Genomic DNA, 23151 nt, shown 5'->3' with positions numbered 1-23151 from the left:
ATGGTATCGAGGAGGGGAATTGTGGTCACTGTCCTCCTTCGTTTGTCCCTGTGCTCATAGAGCACTGATTGCCTTTCCTCCGAAGAAACCTGAATTTTAAACAGTTCTGCGGCTTTACCTATTATGGTGTGGAAAGAGACGAGATCATCCGGTGGTGAGGCCTTGCCCGGCGAGTCTCTCCTCCTGGGCTTCTCGACGATGTAGTCATCCCAATCACTGGGTGCATCTGGCGCCTGAGTTATTTCTCCTTCTTCTGGTTCCGAAAATTCACCAAAAGGATCTCCTGCCAGTCTGATACCGAGATGGTGGACGGTACTATGGTGGGATCTACGTCCGGCGATCGCGGTCTGTGCGATGACTGTGGTGACGGGACTCTTGTAGGTGAAGCACTGTGGGTGCTGCTCCTCGGTCTTCGAGCAGGTGATCTCATCCGTTTTTGCGGTCTACTCCTGTAAGGAGAGCAACCAGATGTGCCTGGAATCGGGGATGACTCTCTAGGAATGGGATTAATCGGAATTTGCTTCTCCCTTTGCCGTTTGTAAAATTCTTCTACAATCCTCTGCACGGATAACATGAGCACCGGGTCATGAGGATATTCGGATTCTCCCGTGGACAGGTGCCAAGGAGGGCTGTATTGTTTCGGTAAGGGACCTATGGGCTCTTCCACCACTTCCGCATCAGAGAATTCTTCCTGAAGAATTATATCCGGAAGTTCTGCCATGTGCCCCAAAGGTGAAAATTGCTGCACCGGAGGTTCAGTTACAGTATTCTTCTCAATGATATTGCTTGTAATGACAGGAGCTTCAAGAGTGAGAGGCAGTAATTCCTCTGTAACTGCCGAAATTTGCGGTGCCTCTGAAGGCGTTATGGATGATGTTATCCTCGTCGACGACTGAGATTTTCCCGTCGACGAGGGCTTCGCCGCCGACTGAGATTGTTCCGTCGACGAAGGCTTCGCTGTCGACTGAGATTTTCCCGTCGATGACAGAGATTGTCCCGTCGACAGAGGCTTCGCTGTCGACTGCGATTTTCCTGTCGACGACTGAGATTTTCCCGTCGACGAGGGATTCGTCGTCGACGACTGACCTTTTCCCGTCGACGAGGGCTTCGTTGACTAATGTGGAGTGTGTTCCGTGGACGACTGCGTCATGGAGGAATGCTTCGTGGACGAGTGGTGTTTCTTGCTCGTCGACGATTGCTTCGCGGTCGACATGTCCGATGACGATGATCTAACTGTCGACGATGTCTTAAGCGTCGTCGTCGTCGATGCTGGTTTCGTCGACGGTATGGCCGATGACGGGCCTTTACCTTTCCCTTCATTCGTGGGCGGTTTACCCGCCGACGACTGCCCCCCCCCCCCCCGTTTTTTGCAAACTCCTCCTTACCTCTGGAGGCAGATTTTGCTGACTTTTTCTGGCTTGATAGGTCAACTGGAGGCAGAAAGGGTATCAATTCCAGCTTCCTCTTTTTGGATTTGGGAGAGGAACTCCTTTCCACTGAAGAGGCCCTTCTCTTTGAAGTTTGCCTCTCAGATGGAATGCTGGATTGGACAGGAGCTGTTCTGACAGACTCTTCGTCCGAAGATTGATCCCTGGATTCCAGGTATGAAAGGAGTCTTCTATGCCTGTCATGAAGGGTCTTGGTGGAAAAAGTTTTACAAATCTCACATTTTTTAATGTCATGCGGGTACAGACAATAAATGCAATGCTCGTGGGGGTCCTTGTAGTAAACCAATTTCTTCTTGCACCTCGTGAAGGCTTCCTGACAGCCTGAGGTGCCTCCATTTCTGAAGAGAAGTTCAGTCGACGATTTTGAGAGGAAAACAACAAGTTTTGCCACCAAGGTTAATTGGAAAGAAAGCCCCTAAGAAGGGGAACAAGATGGAATATATTTTACAAATATATTCCACACAAAAGTAGAAAGAATTTGAGAAAGCTCAGAGAGCTTGAGGATTCCCTGTGTCTGATAGACTGCGGTGAAAAATCTGAAGATGGCTGCCGGGGGCGGAGCTTAAGCCCTGCCACCTCATTGGCTGGGGCCATAAAGGACCAAAGTGAGGTGGAGGGACTACACAATGAAGTGGCTCATAGGCTATAATGGGCTATGTACATGCACTGCTAGGTGGCAGTGTATATATATATATATATATATATATATATATATATATAAAAAAAAAATTATTATTATTATTATTATTATTATTTAATTTATCACCGAGGATTCCCAGTCTGACGACGGGGAATATTGAAGCATCTGAATCTATGAAAGATCCAATGCTGGAGAAGTAGGCGGAACACGGGGCGTAACACTCGGAATGGGGAACAACACGTGAAAATATGGGCGTCACGGGGGAAGTACAGGGGGCAAGTGCGCGTAACGCCCACACGCTCGCCTACAACCCGTATTCATGGAATCGAATAGGGCAAACCAGCGCACAGTCAAAGACGCGCACAGGGCCAAACAAGTACGCCACAAGAAAGCAGGCGGTAGCGTCCCTGCGCCTGAAAAAAATGTGCGCCAAAATGTGCGATAACAAAAAGCACCCATATACAGCCATGATGAATGGTCCATACAGTGGCCCTCTAGGACAAATGAGGTGCAAAGGGGTACCGACAAACACGGACACCCGATGTGTGAAAAATAGCGTGTGCGTGTGTACCTGGGTGCACGGGAAGTCCCACACGCGATTGGCCTGGGTACGTGTACTTCGGGGTGCGCGGGAAGTCCCACACGCGATTAGCCTGGGTACGTGTGTTTCGGGGTGCGCGGGAAGTTCCACACGCGATTAGCCTGGGTACGTGTACTTCGGGGTGCGCGGGAAGTTCCACACGCGATTGGCCTGGGTACGTGTACTTCGGGGTGCGCGGGAAGTCCCACACGCGATTTGCCTGGGTACGTGTACTACGGGGTGCGCGGGAAGTTCCACGCGCGATTAGCCTGGGTACGTGTGTTTCAGGGTGCGCGGGAAGTTCCACACGCGATTGGCCTGGGTACGTGTGCTTCGGGGTGCGCGGGAAGTTCCACACGCAATTGGCCTGGGTACGTGTACTTCGGGGTGCGCGGGAAGTCCCACACGCGATTAGCCTGTGTACGTGTGTTTCGGGGTGCGCGGGAAGTTCCACACGCGATTGGCCTGGGTACGTGTACTTCGGGGTGCGCGGGAAGTTCCACACGCGATTGGCCTGGGTACGTGTACTTCGGGGTGCGCGGGAAGTCCCACACGCGATTAGCCTGGGTACGTGTACTACGGGGTGCGCGGGAAGTTCCACGCGCAATTAGCCTGGGTACGTGTGTTTAGGTGGTGCCGGGGAATGCTACACGTGACTTGGCCGTGTGGGTCCTCCCAGGTGTTCCCTCTACACCCTCCACGGCCCCTGCAGGCAGCCCACACCACAGGGGAGTACCCTGCACCCCTGCTCATGTCCCACAGGCAACCCATCCACCATGGCCATGCCCCCCAGCCAACCCACATGTCACCTTGCACTACTGATCACCAACACATGTCTCCCTGTACCCCCACCCCCCAGCCACCAGGGGCAGCCTCCACCAGGCCCCCACTCATGTCCCCTATCACCCCCACCCCCCAGCAGTGCAGGGGCAGCCTCCACCAGGCCCCCACTCATGTCCCCCTGCACCCCCACCCCCCAGCAGTGCAGGGGCAGCCTCCACCAGGCCCCCACTCATGTCTACCACCACCCCCACCCCCCAGCAGTGCAGGGGCAGCCTCCACCAGGCCCCCACTCATGTCTACCACCACCCCACCCCCCAGCCACCAGGGGCAGCCTGCACCAGGCCCCCACTCATGTCCCCCTGCACCCCCACCCCCCAGCAGTGCAGGGGCAGCCTCCACCAGGCCCCCACTCATGTACCCCTGCACCCCCACCCCCCAGCAGTGCAGGGGCAGCCTCCACCAGGCTCCCACCCATGTCTACCACCACCCCCACCCCCCAGCCACCAGGGGCAGCCTCCACCTGGCCCCTACTCATGTCCCCCTGCACCCCCACCCCCCAACAGTGCAGGGGCAGCCTCCACCAGGCCCCCACTCATGTCCCCCTGCACCCCCACCCCCCAGCAGTGCAGGGGCAGCCTCCACCAGGCCCCCACTCATGTCTACCACCACCCCCCAGCAGTGCAGGGGCAGCCTCCACCAGGCCCCCACTCATGTCTCCCACCACCCCCACCCCCCAGCAGTGCAGGTGCAGCCTCCACCAGGCCCCCACTCATGTCTCCCATCACCCCCACCCCCCAGCCACCAGGGGCAGCCTCCACCAGGCCCCCACTCATGTCCCCTATCACCCCCACCCCCCAGCAGTGCAGGGGCAGCCTCCACCAGGCCCCCACTCATGTCCAACTCATGTCTCCCACCACCCCCACCCCCCAGCCACCAGGGGCAGCCTCCACCAGGCCCCCACTCATGTCCCCTATAACCCCCACCCCCCAGCCACCAGGGGCAGCCTCCACCAGGCCCACACTCATGTCCCCCTGCACCCCCACCCCCAGCAGTGCAGGGGCAGCCTCCACCAGGCCCCCACTCATGTCCCCCTGCACCCACACCCCCCAGCAGTGCAGGGGCAGCCTCCACCAGGCCCCCACTCATGTCCAACTCATGTCTCCCACCGCCCCCACCCCCCAGCCACCAGGGGCAGCCTCCACCAGGCCCCAACTCATGTCCCCTATCACCCCCACCCCCCAGCCACCAGGGGCAGCCTCCACCAGGCCCCCACTCATGGCCCCCTGCACCCCAACTCCCCAGCAGTGCAGGGGCAGCCTCCACCAGGCCCCCACTCATGTCCTCCTGCACCCCCACCCCCCAGCAGTGCAGGGGCAGCCTCCACCAGGCCCCCACTCATGTCTACCACCACCCCCCAGCAGTGCAGGGGCAGCCTCCACCAGGCACCCACCCATGTCTACCACCACCCCCACCCCCCAGGCACCAGGGGCAGCCTCCACCAGGCCCCCACTCATGTCTCCCATCACCCCCACCCCCCAGCCACCAGGGGCAGCCTCCACCAGGCCCCTACTCATGTCTCCCATCACCCCCACCCCCCAGCCACCAGGGGCAGCCTCCACCAGGCCCCCACTCATGTCCCCTATCACCCCCACCCCCCAGCAGTGCAGGGGCAGCCTCCACCAGGCCCCCACTCATTTCTACCACCACCCCCACCCCCCAGCAGTGCAGGGGCAGCCTCCACCAGGCCCCCACTCATGTCTACCACCACCCCCACCCCCCAGCCACCAGGGGCAGCCTCCACCAGGCCCCCACTCATGTCCCCTGCACCCCCACCCCCCAGCAGTGCAGGGGCAGCCTCCACCAGGCCCCCACTCATGTCCCCCTGCACCCCCACCCCCAGCAGTGCAGGGGCAGCCTCCACCAGGCCCCCACCCATGTCTCCCACCACCCCCACCCCCCAGCCACCAGGGGCAGCCTCCACCATGCCCCCACTCATGTCCCCCTGCACCCCCACCCCCCAGCAGTGCAGGGGCAGCTTCCACCTGGCCCCCACCCATGTCTACCCCCACCCCCCAGCCACCAGGGGCAGCCTCCACCAGCCCCCACCCATGTTTCCCAGCCAACATGTCACCACAATGTAGATCCCTGGCCCTTATGGTCAGCCTCCAAATGGCAAACACCCACCCGAGTATTGCATCCACCCACTTAGAAATGGCAAAAACATGATAGAAGCCCAATTGCAAGTTTGGAAATGAACAATTGTCCCTCACATTCACCCAATGGGTGTCAGTGAAAAAACCCATATCATGATATGCATGAAACTAATGAGATGATACTACACATTGAACTTTGAAGAAAAAATATGTATTAAAAACAACATAAATTGAATCAAAAATAAACAAACAATAATAGAAATAAAAAAAAAGAAACAGCAGGTCCGTGAAATAATGCTAAACCACAAATCATAATGCAAAGGAAAGGTGTCCAAAGTCACAGTCCACAAAAGTAAATCCGATGGAAAATTAAAATCGAAAGCCATTGCTCCATGGCGAAATCATAATAAAAATTGAAAATCCAAAAGTCAACTATGTACAGATAAACAATCCAGGGTCCATGATCCCAACCGGATAAATGAAACCTATCTAATAACACTACCTAAAAAAAATAACTATATACAAAAATGTGGCCCATTGTCCAAAAGGTCCAAAAAAAATGCGAAACCAAAGGAAACCTTACACTAACTATATAACTATTTACAAGGGCAGCAGGCTAGTCCGACGGCTCACATCGGGATGTTCCGGGCCAGGGCATCATCGAACTCCTGCTCAATGTCCCCGAGGTGCTCCTCCTACATGGCCCCGAGGGTCCGCAGGGCCGTCCACATGTTCCCCCCAAACTCCCTGCGGATTGCCTCGAGGCACTCGGCACGCCTCAGGGCCCTCCTCATGGAGTTCTCCGCCCTGACCATCGTGAGCCGTGCCTCTTCCGCCCGCTGCCGCTCCACATCTATGGCGTGGCCCAACCGCTGCCACACGGAAGACACTTCCCGTCCTGGGTCCTCCTGCCTTCCGGCCGATGCCTGCCCCTCTGATGTGGAAGGCCCCGAGCCATCATGGCTCCCACCACATTGCTGCTGCTGCGCTTCTGCCCGTGCACTGCCTCCTGCTGCCTGCACATCCTCCGCTGGCTGGGGTGCAGTCGTTTATGTGGCCACCCCTGCTGGACGTCCGACTCCCGACTGTGGCAGGGATGCCTCCTCCACCAGCCTGGCCGCACCGTCAGAGGCAGCTCCACAGGGCACCCAGGTGACTGATGGGTGGGAAGATGGCACGGAGGACGACTGGTGCGTAGGGGGTTCAGTTGAGGAGGGGGTCGTAGCAAGCCCCATCAGACGGAGGAATCCGGCCTGGGTGACCTGTCCCAGTAGGCCGACGCGGTCAACGAGCCATTCGAGATGACCTGCAGTCTCCTCATGAAAAGACTGCAGGTCACCTCGCATGGCCCGTTGACGCAACGCCACACCAGTCAGGACAGGCTCAACCCGGACCTGGATAGCCACGTCCGCAGGCAGAGGAAGGCCAGTTGTCGTGAGCTCATCCCCTGCCTGAAAACGGGTCTGGACGTAGGCATCCCTGCTGGTGCAAGATGATGCAGTGACAGGATCAGGGACAGGATTGCACACAGGCACCTCCGCGGCGACCTGTGCTGCCTCCTGTCCCTGGTCCTGCACTGCACCACTAGCACCAGTGGAATCCCCACCTCCAGACCTCGTCTCTGTTGCTTGCACGGCCTCCTCCTCCACCAAACCCCCCACCAACCTGGATGACTCCGTGCCATCTTCCCCCGTTGGGCCCTGTGGGGTCCCCGCTGCCCCTTCTACTGCCGAGGAGTCCAACTCCGACCTCCGCCTCTTGGACCTCCCCCCGGCAGCTGCGGCCTGGGACGCGGCACCGGACTCCTCACTCCCCGACGAGATCACAACCTGGGAGGGGAGCCGGGCCTTGCGTCTCCGGCTGGCGGTGCGATCCCCGCCGCTGTGCTCCACAGCACCTTCATCAGTTGACGCTGCAGACAGGGAGAAATAAAACACAGGCATCAGGGCACTGTACAATGTACACATACACACATGACAGTTGCACGTGAGTGGCATTGGCAAACCTCAGACATGGCATCACAATGGGCAACACACATGTCATTTCAACTTGCACACATGAGCCATACCACAGCCACATTGCAACTGCCAGCACCATCCATACACATACAACAGCATGAGCAGGCAAAGGTGAGCCAGACATCACATGCAACACAGGGAGTGCACTACACATGCACGCACACCACCACACTTGCATGCATGTGTACACCTCAGCCAACTGTTGCAGTGTTCCGATGGGCATCCATGTCACATCTGCCAATCAGGCTTCCACATCCCGCTGTCACATGCATCCATGTTGCATCACTGTTGCACCCTTGTCAAATACACACACATGCACATGTACACAGTGCTGATACATGCAGCTGAGAACAACATACATGCGTGACAACACGAACATGCCCACTTACATACACATTCATCCAAACATGTGTGCCCACGCAACTGCATTTGGCATGCAAGCCGACACACACAAGCACCATCCATGTCTCACACATGACAGCCCTCGCATGTGTTAGCCTCACGGTCCTGTACACCCCCACCCATACTCGGCCCCATACAAATAGATGTGCAACCGGCACACTACTGGCACATCACCACACGCACAGGTTACAATCATGATGCATGTACACTTACCGCTCGACTCCAGACGGGTCTGCCTCTCAAGGACCTGGACGTGGAGCGCTGGGGATATGCGTTCCAGGACCCTCATCTGATCTTCCGACAAGTGGCCCCGGCGCCCCTTAGCATCCGCTGCCTTCAAGATGCGCCGGGCCTTGCTCAGGGTCCTGGACCTGAAGTCCTCCCAGCGCTTCTTGACATGTTGGAAGTCGCGGACTGCCACCCTCTCCGCGTTGATGGCAGTCACGATGTCGGTCCAGATCCGAGTCCGTCCTTCCTTGTCGGCGCGCACCCTTCCCTAGAGGGCATCATACTGCCCCAGGACTTGCTCCACCAGGACACCAACTTCCCTGGCACTGAAGCTGGTGCCCCTCTGCCTCTCTGGCCGGGGGTTGTCAGTGGTGCCAGATGTTGCAGTGCCCGACATGACAACCCCAGAGGCAGGAGTGGGTGGGCAACTGGGTCCTGGGGCTGGGCTGTGGAGCGATGGAATCGCAGTCGGGAGTCTTCGGTTCCAGCAGGGGTGGTCACAGCAACAGCACCCCTGGCTGATGTGCAGGCAGCAAATGGCAGGGCACGTGGGCAGCAGGCAGCAGCAGATGGCAGGTGGGAGCGTGCTCGGGGCTCTGGGGGGCAGTAATTTGGCCTTGTGGGCAGGAGCGTGGTCTTCCGTGTGCTTACGCGTGGCCAGCTTGATACGGAGTGATTTGGCACGTGAAAATCCTGCACGTCTGCGTGTGAATCGAGGAAAGGCCCTTAGCGCGTATGCACGTCAACACGCATATGCGATTTCATTGGACCAAAGGCCCTTAGCGCGTGAGCGCATCTGTGATGTGACACGCGCGGGTGTTTCCCTCATAACACGTGATGACAGAGCACACGTGGTAAAACTGCACGTCCGAGTGTCATCGCGTGTAATCGGAGGGAAGTGAGCGTACACGCGATTGGCCTGGGTACGTGTGTTTCGGGGTGCGCGGGAAGTTCCACACGCGTTTAGCCTGGATACGTGTGTTTCGGGGTGCGCGGGAAGTTCCACACGCGATTAGCCTGGGTACGTGTGTTTCGGGGTGCGCGGGAAGTTCCACACGCGATTAGCCTGGGTACGTGTGTTTCGGGGTGCGCGGGAAGTTTCACACGCGATTGTTGGAAATCCACGTGTGCTCTGTCATCACGTGTTATGAGGGAAACACCCGCGCGCGTCACGTCACAGACGCGCTCACGCGCTAAGGGCCTTTGGTCCAATGAAATCGCATATGCGTGCTGACGTGCATACGCGCTAAGGGCCTTTCCTCGATTTACACGCAGACGTGCAGGATTTTCACGTGCCAAATCACTCCGTATCAAGCTGGCCACGCGTAAGCACACGGAAGACCACAATCCTGCCCAAAAGGCCGAATTACTGCCCCCCAGAGCCCCGAGCAGCCTCCCACGAGCCATCTGCTGCTGCCTGCCTGCCTGCCTGCCTGCTGCCAACGTGCCCTGCCATTTGGTGCCTGCACATCAGCCATCTGCAGGGGTCCATTTGCTGTGTCCACCCCTGCTGGAACAGAAGACTCCCGACTGGGATACCATCGCTCCACAGCCCAGCCCCAGGACCCAGTTGCCCACCCACTCCTGCCTCTGGGGTTGCCATGTCGGGCACTGCAACATCTGGCACCACTGGCAACCCCCGGCCAGAGAGGCAGAGGGGCACCAGCTTCACTGCCACCGAAGTTGGTGTCCTGGTGGAGCAAGTCCTGGGGCAGTATGATGCCCTCTTCGGAAGTAAGCGCGCCAACAAGGAAGGACAGACTTGGATCTGGACGGACATCGTGACTGCCATCAACGCAGAGGGGGTGGCAGTCCGCGACTACCAACATGTCAAGAAGCGCTGGGATGACTGCAGGTCCAGGACCCTCTTGAAGGCCCGGCGCCTCGTGGAGGGGGGCCGGGGCCGCATGGGTACCATCCAGATGAGGGTCCTGGAACGCGTAGGCCCAGCGCTCCACGCCCAGATCCTTGAGAGGCAGACCCGTCTGGAGTTGAGCGGTAAGTGGCCAAGCATTGCTGTGTGAGACAGGGCATGTTGCAGTGTGCTGGTTGTCTGATACTTGCCTGTATGTGTGACATAGGCCATGTATGCATGTGTGTGTGCAGGGACGTCATGCATGTGAGACCAGTAATGTGTGAACCACACGGTTGGTGCATGTGTTCAAATGCAACATGGGTTGCCCTATGCGGTATGGCCACATGAAAGCATGCCAGTCTCTGTTCCTGCACATGGGTGGGGGTGAGGGATGGGTGCTGATGCCATGTACATGTATGCTGTCCATGTCTGTGTGTCTGACCTGCGTGTCTGTGACTTGTGAATGGCAGGGATGCATGACACATGTCTGTCGCAATGTTCAGGTTCACTGATGCAGCCTAGTCATCCTTGTATCCACTGTGTCTGTGGTGTACGAGGCCAGATGGATGAAACTAGGGTGAAGTGTGTGCATGTGATAGGCATGGCCCATGATGCATGTGAGTTCCAAAACAACAGTGTATGTTTCAAGAATCACTTGGACATGTATGCTAATGTCCATAGCATGCGCCATGCCTGTTACCGCATGTGTTTTACCTGCACTGAGCCATGTGTTGTGGAGGGACATGATGGAAGTGATCTTTGACAGTGCCACTCATCTGCTATTGCTTCCTGTCTAGGGGACCATTGTACAGTACCCTGATGCTTGTGTTCTATGTCTCCCTCTACACAGCGCCACGTGAAGAATAGGGCGGAGACGGCTCTGTGGAGCAAAGCGGCGGGGATGCAGGGGCTTGCAACGGCGGAAGACGGGGTGGAGCCATCCAGGTTGGTGGTTTCCACAGAGGAGGAGGAGGCTGCTACTGAGGCGCACATGGGGCCTGGGGGGGGCATCCCTGCTGGTGCAAGTGTTGCAGTCCAGGGGCAGGGGCAGGAGGCAGCACAGGTCGCCGTGGAGGGGCCTGTGCATGTCACTGTCCCTGACACTGTGACTGCACCACCATGCACCAGCAGGGATGCCCCATCCCAGGCCCGTCCGCAGGTAGGGGGGATGTCCATGTCATCTGACTCCCCTCCACCTGCGGACGAGGGGACCCCTGGCCGTAGGGAGAAGGTCCTGATTGGTGTCGCGTTGCGCACTGGTGCAATTCGTGATGAGGTGCGTGCTTCCCGGGAGGAGCATGCATGTCATCACGGAGAGCACCGTGCCGACGTGGCCCAGTTGGGATCGGCCATGGTCGGGGGTTTCCTACATGTGTCGGCCAATCTGACGACCCTCTCCTCCTCTGTGGAGACTATGCACCAGTCGTTCTCCATGCCATCTTCCGGCCCAGATGCCACCAGGGCCCCCTGTGGACCTGCCCTGACCAATGCAGCTGGCTCGGTGGGGATCCCATCCCTGCCACAGTCGGGAGTCGGAGGTCCAGCAGGGGTGGACACACCAGCAACTGGACCCCAGCAGATGGAGGATGTGACGGCATCATCGGGCAGGGCACGTGCACGACGGCGTCGGTGGATTCCATCAGCTTGGATGCCGTTGTGCTGGCACAGGCAGTTGCGTCGGAGGCAGCGGCAGGCTCGACGTGGGAGGCATCATGGCTCGGGGCCATCAACATCAGGGGTGCAGGCATCGGCCGGAGGGCAGGAGAACCCTGGAATGGGAGTGGCTTCCGTGTGGGAGCGGTTGGGCCAGCAGATAGGTGCGGAGCGGCAGCGGGCAGAGGAGGAACGGCTCATAATGGTCAGGGCGGAGAACTCCATGCGGAGGGCGCTGAGGCGGGCTGAGTGCCTCGAGGGTCTTCGCAGGGAGTTGGAGCTGGACACTGCTTTATCCCTGCGAGACCTCGGGGCCAGGGAACATGCCCGCCTCCAAGCCATTGAACAGGAGTTCGATGATGCCCTGGCCCATGACAACATCCAGTGAGCCGTTGGACTAGCCCGTTGCCCATGTAAATAGTTATGTAGTTAGTGTTAGGTTTCCTTTGTTTTTGCATTTTCTTTGGACCTATTGGACTATGGGCCACATCTTTGTATATAGTTATTTTTTATTAGGTAGTGTTGTTAGATAGGTTTCATTTCTTTTGTTGGGATCATGGACCCTGGTTGTTCACCTGTACATAGTTCACTGTTTGATTTTCTTTTCTTTTTACAATGTACCCATGGAGCAATGGCTTTCAATTATAATTTCCCATTGGATTTTATTTTGTGGACTGTGACTTTGGACACCATTCCTTTGGATTCTGATTTTTGGTTTTGCATTTTTTCACAGACGTGCTTCTTTTTACTTTTTTTACATTCCCATTTCTGTTAGTTTATTTTTGATTCAATTCATGTTTCCTTTAATACATATTTTTTGATCAAACTTCAATGTGTAGTATCATCTCATTGGTTTCATGCATATCATGATATGGGTTCTGAGATTCACTGACACCCATTGGGTGTATGTGAGGGACATGTGTTCGTTTCCAAACTTGCAATTGCTATCATGTTATTGCCATTTCTGAGTGGGTGGATGCAATACTCGGGTGGGTGTTTTGCATTTGGAGGCTGACCATAGGGACCAGGGATCTAGATTGTGATGACATGTTGGCTGGGGAACATGAGTTGGACATGAGTGGGGGCCTGCTGGCAGGTGCCCCACAGTGCTGGGGGGTGGGGGTGCAGGGGAACATGAGTTGGACATGAGTGGGGGCCTGCTGGCAGGTGCCCCACAGTGCTGGGGGGTGGGGGTGATGGGAGACATGGGTGGGGGCCTGGTGGAGGCTGCCCCTACACTGCTGGGGGGTGGTGGGAGACATGAGTGGGGGCCTGGTGGAGGCTGCCCCTGCACTGCTGGGGGGTGGGGGTAATAGGGGACATGAGTGGGGGCCTGGTGGAGGCTGCCGCTGCACTGCTGGGGGGTGGGGGTGGTGGGAGACATGAGTGGGGGCCTGGTGGAGGCTGCCCCTGGTGGCTGGGGGGTGGGGGTGCTGGGAGACATGGGTGGGGGCCTGGTGGAGGCTGCCCCTGCACTGCTGGGGGGTGGGGGTGGTGGGAGACATGAGTTGGACATGAGTGGGGGCCTGGTGGAGGCTGCCCCTGGTGGCTGGGGGGTGGGGGTGATGGGAGACATGGGTGGGGGCCTGGTGGAGGCTGCCCCTGCACTGCTGGGGGGTGGGGGTGGTGGGAGACATGAGTGAGGGCCTGGTGAAGGCTGCCCCTGCACTGCTGGGGGGTGGGGGTAATAGGGGACATGAGTGGGGGCCTGGTGGAGGCTGCTGCTGCACTGCTGGGGGGTGGGGTGGTGGGAGACATGAGTGGGGGCCTGGTGGAGGCTGCCCCTGGTGGCTGGGGGGTGGGGGTGGTGGGAGACATGGGTGGGGGCCTGGTGGGGGCTGCCCCTGGTGGCTGGGGGTGCTGGGAGACATGAGTGGGGGCCTGGTGGAGGCTGCCCCTGCACTGCTGGGGGGTGGGGGTGGTGGGAGACATGAGTTGGACATGAGTGGGGGCCTGGTGGAGGCTACCCTGGTGACTGGGGGTGGGGGTGATGGGAGACATGGGTGGGGGCCTGGTGGAGGCTGCCCCTGCACTGCTGGGGGGTAGGGGGTGCAGGGAGACAGGAGTGGGAGCCTGGTGGAGGGTGCCCCTGACTGCTGGGGGGTGGGGGTGCAGGGAGACAGGAGTGGGGGCCTGGTGGAGGGTGCCCCTGACTGCTGGGGGGTGGGGGTGCTGGGAGACATGCATTGTTGATCAGTAGCGCAAGGTGACATGTGGGTTGGCTGGGGGGCATGCCCATGGTGGATGGGCTGCCTGCGGGACATGAGCAGGGTTGCAGGGTAGTCCCCCGTGGTGTGGGCTGCCTGCAGGGGCCGTGGAGGTTGTAGAGCAAACACCTGGGAGGACCCACACAGCCAATTCACCTGTAGTACTCCCCAGAACCCCTGAAATACACGTACCCTGCTGAAATCGCGTGTGGAACTTCCCACGCACCCCTGAAATACACGTACCCTGCTGAAATCGCGTGTGGAACTTCCCGCGCACCCTTGAAATACACGTACCCTGCTGAAATCGCGTGTGGTACTTCCCGCGCACCCCTGGAATACACGTACCCTGCTCGCACGGGGCCAATCGCGTGTGGAACTTCCCGCGCACCCCTGAAATACACGTACCCTGCTGAAATCGCATGTGGAACTTCCCGCGCACCCCTGAAATACACGTACCCTGCTGAAATCGCGTGTGGAACTTCCCGCGCACCCCTGAAATACACGTACCCTGCTGAAATCGCGTGTGGAACTTCCCACGCACCCCTGGAATACACGTACCCTGCTCGCACGGGGCCAATCGCGTGTGGAACTTCCCGCGCACCCCTGGAATACACGTACCCTGCTCGCACGGGGCCAATCGCGTGTGGAACTTCCCGCGCACCCCTGGAATACACGTACCCTGCTCGCACGGGGCCAATCGCGTGTGGAACTTCCCGCGCACCCCTGGAATACACGTACCCTGCTCGCACGGGGCCAATCGCGTGTGGAACTTCCCGCGCACCCCTGAAATACACGTATCCTGCTGAAATCGCGTGTGGAACTTCCCGCGCACCCCTGAAATACACGTACCCTGCTGAAATCGCGTGTGGAACTTCCCGCGCACCCCTGAAATACACGTACCCTGCTGAAATCGCGTGTGGAACTTCCCGCGCACCCCTGGAATACACGTACCCTGCTCGCATGGGGCCAATCGCGTGGAACTTCCCGCGCACCCCTGGAATACACGTACCCTGCTCGCACGGGGCCAATCGCGTGTGGAACTTCCTGCGCACCCCTGGAATACACGTACCCTGCTCGCACGGGGCCAATCGCGTGTTGAACTTCCCGCGCACCCCTGAAATACACGTATCCTGCTGAAATCGCGTGTGGAACTTCCCGCGCACCCCTGAAATACACGTACCCTGCTGAAATCGCGTGTGGAACTTCCCGCGCACCCCTGAAATACACGTACCCTGCTGAAATCGCGTGTGGAACGTCCCGCGCACCCCTGGAATACACGTACCCTGCTCGCACGGGGCCAATCGCGTGTGGAACTTCCCGCGCACCCCTGGAATACACGTACCCTGCTCGCACGGGGCCAATCGCGTGTGGAACTTCCCGCGCACCCCTGAAATACACGTACCCTGCTGAAATTGCGTGTGGAACTTCCCGCGCACCCCTGAAATACACGTACCCTGCTGAAATCGCGTGTGGAACTTCCCGCGCACCCCTGGAATACACGTACACTGCTCGCACGGGGCCAATCGCGTGTGGAACTTCCCGCGCACCCCTGGAATACACGTACCCTGCTCGCACGGGGCCAATCGCGTGTGGAACTTCCCGTGCACCCCTGAAATACACGTACCCTGATGGAATCGCGTGTGGAACTTCCCGTGCACCCCTGAAATACACGTACCCTGCTCACACGCTGCCAATCGCGTGTGGAACTTCCCGCACACCCCTGAAATACACGTACCCTGATGGAATCGCGTGTGGAACTTCCCGCGCACCCCTGAAATACACGTACCCTGCTGAAATCGCGTGTGGAACTTCCCGCGCACCCCTGAAATACAGGTACCCTGCTGAAATCGCGTGTGGAACTTCCCGCGCACCCCTGAAATACACGTACCCTGCTCGCACGGGGCCAATCGCGTGTGGAACTTCCCGCGCACCCCTGAAATACACGTACCCTGCTGAAATCGCATGTGGAACCTCCCGCGCACCCCTGGAATACACGTACCCTGCTCGCACGGGGCCAATCGCGTGTGGAACTTCCCGCGCACCCCTGGAATACACGTACCCTGCTCGCACGAGGCCAATCGCGTGTGGAACTTCCCGCGCACCCCTGAAATACACGTACCCTGCTGAAATCGCGTGTGGAACTTCCCGCGCACCCCTGAAATACACGTACCCTGCTGAAATCGCGTGTGGAACTTCCCGCGCACCCCTGAAATACACGTACACTGCTGAAATCGCGTGTGGAACTTCCCGCGCACCCATGGAATACACGTACCCTGCTCGCACGGGGCCAATCGCGTGTGGAACTTCCCGCGCACCCCTGGAATACACGTACCCTGCTCGCACGGGGCCAATCGCGTGTGGAACTTCCCGCGCACCCCTGAAATACACGTACCCTGCTGAAATCGCGTGTGGAACTTCCCGCGCACCCCTGAAATACACGTACCCTGCTGAAATCGCGTGTGGAACTTCCCGCGCACCCCTGGAATACACGTACCCTGCTCGCACAGGGCCAATCGTGTGTGGAACTTCCTGCGCACTCCTGAAATACACATACCCTGCTCGCACGGGGCCAATCGCGTGTGGAACTTCCCGCGCAACCCTGAAATACACGTACCCTGATGGAATCGCGTGTGGAACTTCCCGCGCACCCCTGAAATACGCGTACCCTGCTCGCACAGGGCCAATCGCGTGTGGAACTTCCCACGCACCCCTGAAATACACGTACCCTGATGGAATCGCGTGTGGAACTTCCCGCGCACCCCTGAAATACACGTACCCTGCTGAAATTGCGTGTGGAACTTCCCGCGCACCCCTGAAATACACGTACCCTGCTGAATTCGCGTGTGGAACTTCCCGCGCACCCCTGAAATACACGTACACTGCTCGCACGGGGCCAATCGCGTGTGGAACTTCCTGCGCACCCCTGAAATACACATACCCTGCTGAAATCGCGTGTGGAACTTCCCGCGCACCCCTGGAATACACGTACCCTGCTCGCACGGGGCCAATCGCGTGTGAAACTTCCCGCGCACCCCTGAAATACACGTACCCTGCTCGCACGGGGCCAATCGCGTGTGGAACTTCCCGCGCACCCCTGTAATACACGTACCCTGCTGGAATTGCGTGTGATACTTCCTGCGCACCCCTGAAATACACATACCCTGCTGATTTTGCGTGTGATACTTCCGTGCACCCCTGATGCACACGTACACAGGACATTCGCGTGTGGAACTTCCCGCGAACCACTGAAATACACGTTCCCCGCTTGGCGTTTGCTGTTTGCCAGCCCTGTGAACTGGTCCAGGGTTAGCGCAGCCCTTTGCGATTATTTGGGGATTTTGAAGGCTTTTCCTTGCGCAAGGGCGTTCTTGGGGGCGTAACTGGCGCTGCTGCAGGGTCGCTGCGCCACGGCTAGTTTTGGATGCGAAAATCCATGAATACGCTGTGCGCGGAAATCGATTTTAGCGCACGCGGCTGGCACAGACATTCGCACGGGCACGCTGTGCGCCAGTCGCGTGCTCCACTTTTGTGCGAATTTCTATGAATTACCCTGAAAAGGTGTTATATTTACAAGCTTTCAATATGTAAAATGTCCTGGTAGATCACTTAGATAAAAGGTTTGCTGGGAAGATGTAATAAGCAGCAACAGGCAATATTGTGATGGATTTTTCACAAGGAAACATGCTTCCGGGCATTTTGTAATTGTAAGCACTTGAGCAGCAGCTGCGCAGGATGGCACCTTGACAGGTGAGCAAAATGATCCCAAAGGCCATTCTATCAAGACTGAAGTGCGAGGAGTGCACAGGCTAACAGGCCAAGTGTAGTTTGAACCAGAAAAAAGGTCACTGCTACTATATGATAGACTGCAAATAATTTTAACCCTTATCGTTGAAACCCGGAATTTTGCCTTGATGGGTCTAATGCTTTTGAAGTCAAGAAGTGAAGCTATTAAATTATCATAGCACAGCATACATTTGTGAATAATTCAAATGAGCATCAATTTCATAATCAACATTATGGTTGCTCTGAGGAAGCCCTTGAAACACGTGTAGTCACTGTTGAAACAAGTTTAATTCATAAGTGTATTATTTTATTGGATTAATAGTCTGAATACTATGGCTATGGAGTGTTTTTCTTACATAATGTTAATCAAATGTTCACTGAATCAAGATTGACCATACAAAGTGGTTAGCACGCACTCATCTTACTCAGGCTTTGTACATTTGTCTTGGATATTGAGAGGGCATTAGGTTTTATGGTCTACACCTCAGCGAGAGACACAGCAGAAGCATGACAAGCAGAACCCTTGGGGTCAGAGAACAATATCAAACCTTATTGGAAATGCCCCTGACAAAAACACTAGTACTCATTCGCTCCCTAGAATGGATACACATTTAGGTCCCCATTCTCAAATCCTGCTCTATGTACAATGGGATGTGCTTAGTACACATCACATTACACCTCCATCAGGCTGTATCTGCAGATCCTCTTTTTTTCACAAAGTGGATCAGATGGACGATGCAACCAACTGTGCACGCTGTATAGCTTGGCACTCTACGCATAGGTGCCATGCAGAAAAGCAGCCCACCACCCATGTGTGCTTTGGAATCACATTTCCGGTAACAGGCATTCTACTGTAGCTTAAAGTTTAGGGGAAAATGTAAAAATCAACAGGAACGCTCAGGCTGCATATGGATGTTTTTGTTCAGGGCTTGGAGGGAAGAGGTCCGAGGAGACCTCTGTCTGTCTTGTGCTTGCAAGGTCAATCCAGGCACAGGTGAAAGAGATAACGGGGCGGGGGCATATTTCTCAGCCATCTCTCTGAGAATCGCTACTGCGTACTCTTCGGGCCAATGGAGATCATTTGCAATTCCATTGCTCCTTAAAAACCCATCTGTTTTAGTCTAGGGCTGCTTTTCCTTGTGGCTGTGTTTGTTGGAAGGTTTATTTTTAGTGCCAAGATGCCTTGTGGTATAATTAAGCGCCTTACAAATAAACTTAACATAACATAACCCTTAGAAACGAGCCTTATTGCTCAACCTGTTGCGTTTCAAAAGAGTTGTTTTGGGATAATTATTCCATTGAAGTTAATTCAACCATTTCTTAGAATGTGATGCCAATTAGCTCTATGGAAAGCATTTGGTGATTTACTGGAATGGTGGAAATAAATCTAAGGAGAAGCCCAGCCTTTCACACCACTAAAAAAAGATTTTTCATTAGGGTAACGTTCCTGTGCAGTGTCATTGGGGGTCATTCTGAGTTGGGTGGTAAGGGATACCGGGCACCGGTAAGGAGACCGGTGCCGGTAAACCCTTACCTCCCAATTCCGAGGTCCCTTAGCGGGAACCATAAAGGAAGTGTGGTCTGACCACACGTCCTTTCGGGTCCCTCTAAGGGACTAGGGTGCTAATAACGGGCCCGGGATATTAGCGCCTTCCCCATTCCCATTGAGCCCTATGGGGGCTCAAATGGGAATGGGGAATGGTTGGTGGAATGGGGACTTACCGGGTCCTCCAGGGTCGGAATGACCCTGTAAGTCCCCATTCAACCAGACCGGTACCGGACCCGGTTTGGGAGGCAGCCATGGTGCTAATAGCACCATGGCTACCGCCCAACTCGGAATGACCACCATTGTGTTGCTTTGTTTTCTTTCTTATGGGAAAATTGGGCTCACACATGCAGGAAACAAGCATTGGTAATGCCAACAGTGTTGGCTTTTGTGTAGGCATGGGAAAGGCATTTCCCAGCCATTGTCAAAGTGGTAATAACTGACCATGGATGATAACAGCTGCAAAATGGTGCGAGTACCTGGGCATATAATAGCAGTGCCTGGAAAATAATGAATACTTATTATAACCAAGCCAAAACTGTTCGCTTTTCTAATGCTTGTTTTTAAGTGGCCTTCAGTAGAGAACACTCATAGGGCCTCATTAGGACTCCGGCGGAAAACCATGGTGCTATTAGCATCATGGTCGATGCCCGAGTCCGCCATGGCGGAATGGGGAATGACCACCCCATTTCAAGATTGGCGGGGCGGTAATTCCCCATACCACCATGGCTCTTCCCCATTCCCATTTTTGCCCCATAGGGCATAATGGGAATGGGGAAGGCGGTAAGTACGGTACCACAAATTGCAGTACCGTACTTACCTCGAGAGTCCCTTTGCGGGCCCCTACTTTAACGGCTGGTCTAGACCAGCTGTTAAGGTCGGGTCCCGCAAAGGGACCTCGTAGTAACGCGTTAAGGGTTTAACGGCGCCGACACTTTTTATGGCTGTTAACCCCTTAACGCCTGGGTCCTAATGAGGCCCATAGTGCTTATAAACCGAGTTAAAGGCAGACGTCGTTAAGACATGTGTATAACACCAGTAGCACCTTTACAGCTCTAATTAAGTCATTCACTTTCAGATGACTGCTTTAAAAAACTAGCAGGAACTTTAAGTTCAAGGTTTGATCATAAGGCCCGAAAAATCTAGCTCCAGTGATCCTAGTAGGCTGTGTTTTGGGATGGGAGGAACAGGAAGTGGGTGGGAATGGTCATAGGGAATAACATGGCCATAGGCAGTCAACGGGTGAATAAAGAGTCAAACAACACCTCCAAGCTTTGTATCCCTCCTCATATGCCATTTCTCCCTACCTCTACTCTAGTTTCGGTTTAAAGGTGACGAAGGAACCACATAACAGCCAAAACTAAAAAGCGTTGCCAATTTGGGCAATGGAGAATACCACACATCTTTTGGCTCTTTTTTCTTACGATCTCTCAAAGGAACATTTCTAAAAAGTGGAATTTCCGAATATAAACCGATTGAAGCAATAATTTGGGCGAAGGGGTTACAGCAGACGATGCCTCCCTCTAAAAGAACTCCAGTTTCACATCTTGAAAGTAAGTAGGATTAGCAAAGGCGCTGCCTCCCCCTTGGAACACCCCAAACACTGGGCAAGACTCGCCTGGTCTGTATCCGACTGGGACATCTCTCTCTCTTCAGCGAGGCTGAAGGGTTTGGCCTCTGATAATCACGCCTCGGTCAAACACAGATCGAGTAGTTCCGTGTCGCAACTTGTGCGGGAGACGAGAGTTACGAACACCCCAAACAAACAGCTCCTGGTCGAACAATGTTTACCCGGGCGCCCATAATCTACTACTGCCCATGCTCCGCGCAGGAGACACTAAACACGAGCACATGCTCAGATACGGCATCTACACACACACGCGCATTCATGAAGTGCGACAATTGCATTTGTAAACTGTTCTTGTTACAGAATATATTTTTCACAAACCAATTTTGAATAATTATTTGTTCAGCAATCATAACTTTTATTACATGAACATAAATGTTATTTTGCAGTAGTTTATACAAATGAGGCATTCGGTCGACACACAGATCACAGCATTCCGGAAGTGACGCTTAATGACTTTTGACCTCTCATGTCAGCACACGAAGTGACATCACACAGACTTATGTCCCGATGTCAGAGTCTAATAAAGTTATTTTTTAGAACTCTGTGGTTCTGATGTAATCGAAGGAAGTGAGCAAAATACCTTCTGTAAATGGGATGCTTTCATAAATAACTATAACATCATTTTCTCTTTTCAGTTTTTAAATCTTTCAACCGAATGTATCAGTTCATATAATTTTCTTTTTTTCAATTAGCTTGTAGTTTAGTTTTAATATTAAGTATTTGGTACTTAATTGCGATAATCAAGGTTTTAAGGTGAATGTTTAAAAATGAATAAGCGTGATAATACAAAAAGTGAAAATCTTAGCAAGAGCCTAGCAGCCAAACTTAGTCCAGAACTACAGGCCAATGATTTGCTTGAAGGTATTTCAATGAGGTTTTACAAATGAGCAACAAACAATTAATCAAATCCGATGTGGCTCCCAGAAATTCTATGGACAGATAAATGAACAGGTGAACTAGGACAAAGTTAGACAGCTTGTGGTGATTTGAGCACGACACCAGTGAATGTGGTGATGTGAGCACGACACAAGTTATAGTGCGTGCAGCATCGCAAGAGTAAATAAAGATGACAGCTGTGGTGCGGCCTGTCAATTACTCACAGATCACCTGTGTGTGCGTCTTATTTCACGGTGGTCCTGCAGTGCACCAGGCACCCCAACAGTTGGCAGTGAGGTGGTGAGGTGACCCAAGTGTGCAACCGTCACCCGGTTTGAAAGCTGCACACATTCCAACACTACTGATTCTGGCAGAAGACTCCCGATTTTTTAATAAAACTTCTTGCTATTTTTAACTTTTCCCCTCTTAAAATAATTATTTTCCCAATGCAATACAATGGGAAAATTCAATTCTCCTGCTTTGTGTTACAAAATCTCCCTGCCAGGTGCAGCAAAATGTTGGCATTTATGCTGCTAGTCTTCTCCACTACACCGAACCAAAGGAGTAAGCTGCCTCCGCTTGTCGGAGGACTGCACAGGACAGTCCAGGCCTGCTTTCATACCAGCTCACATGCGCATGCAGACGCTGCGCAAATGTCTCCTAGGACATTGTAGTTCCAGACCCCTAATTACCTCAGCCCATACCAGGTCCACCCACTGAGGAGCGAGTGCATGTTTTGTATGTAAAGCAAGGTTTATTGTACAAATTATCCGGGTAGCAGTTGGACAGTACCGTGGGACCAAACCAACTCAAGTATCAACAAACGACATCAATATTTTTTATATACATTTTAGCAACAGTTAAAACACTCCCAGATATTTTATTACCACCCACCCCGCAAACATGATTGGACAAAACAATTAATTCTCTCTCATTGGTCATCTACAATCTTTACTGCAATCTTGTAATTGTATTCAAAGTCCACCTTTGCTGGGATTGGTTTGTGGTATGTTGTGACATCATGGTACTATGAAACATTCACATATAACATAATTCATTACTTAGTAACAACTGGCTTAGAGCCTTTTAACCTTAAGTGTGATTGCACATGGTCCGCTCGGATATTTTAGCAATACGAGGAAATGCTAAACAAACATGTTCTCCTTTAACTACGATTTACAATCTCATCTGCCCCAGACTCCTGGCTCCTCTTAAGGCATTCTAAGTTATGCGACCACTACTCCAACACGTACAGCCTCTAGTTTCTCCCTGAGAAAACAATTGAACACTGGACACCCTGGCCTCGTGCCCCATCTTTAGTGCCAGGCCAAACAAATGGTCAATCCCCT

General features: G+C 54.8%; 1 protein-coding gene across 1 annotated transcript in view; it reads right to left on the bottom strand.

Moving 5' to 3' along the window:
• The window catches only part of LOC138583274 (zinc finger protein 282-like), a 71655-nt gene extending 50544 nt beyond the window's left edge, over window positions 1-21111 (bottom strand). Inside the window, exon 1 of the mRNA XM_069655372.1 lies at window positions 20915-21111. Within this exon, the coding sequence (XP_069511473.1) occupies window positions 20915-20938 (24 nt within the window). The 5' untranslated portion in view covers window positions 20939-21111. The remainder of the gene's footprint in view (window positions 1-20914) is intronic.
• Window positions 21112-23151: the final 2040 nt, after the last annotated feature.

The sequence above is a fragment of the Ambystoma mexicanum genome, chromosome 3q, assembly GCF_040938575.1.
Source record: "Ambystoma mexicanum isolate Mex_15411 chromosome 3q, UKY_AmexF1_1, whole genome shotgun sequence".
NCBI lineage: Eukaryota > Metazoa > Chordata > Amphibia > Caudata > Ambystomatidae > Ambystoma > Ambystoma mexicanum.
This window is presented reverse-complemented; position numbering and strand designations above follow the sequence as displayed.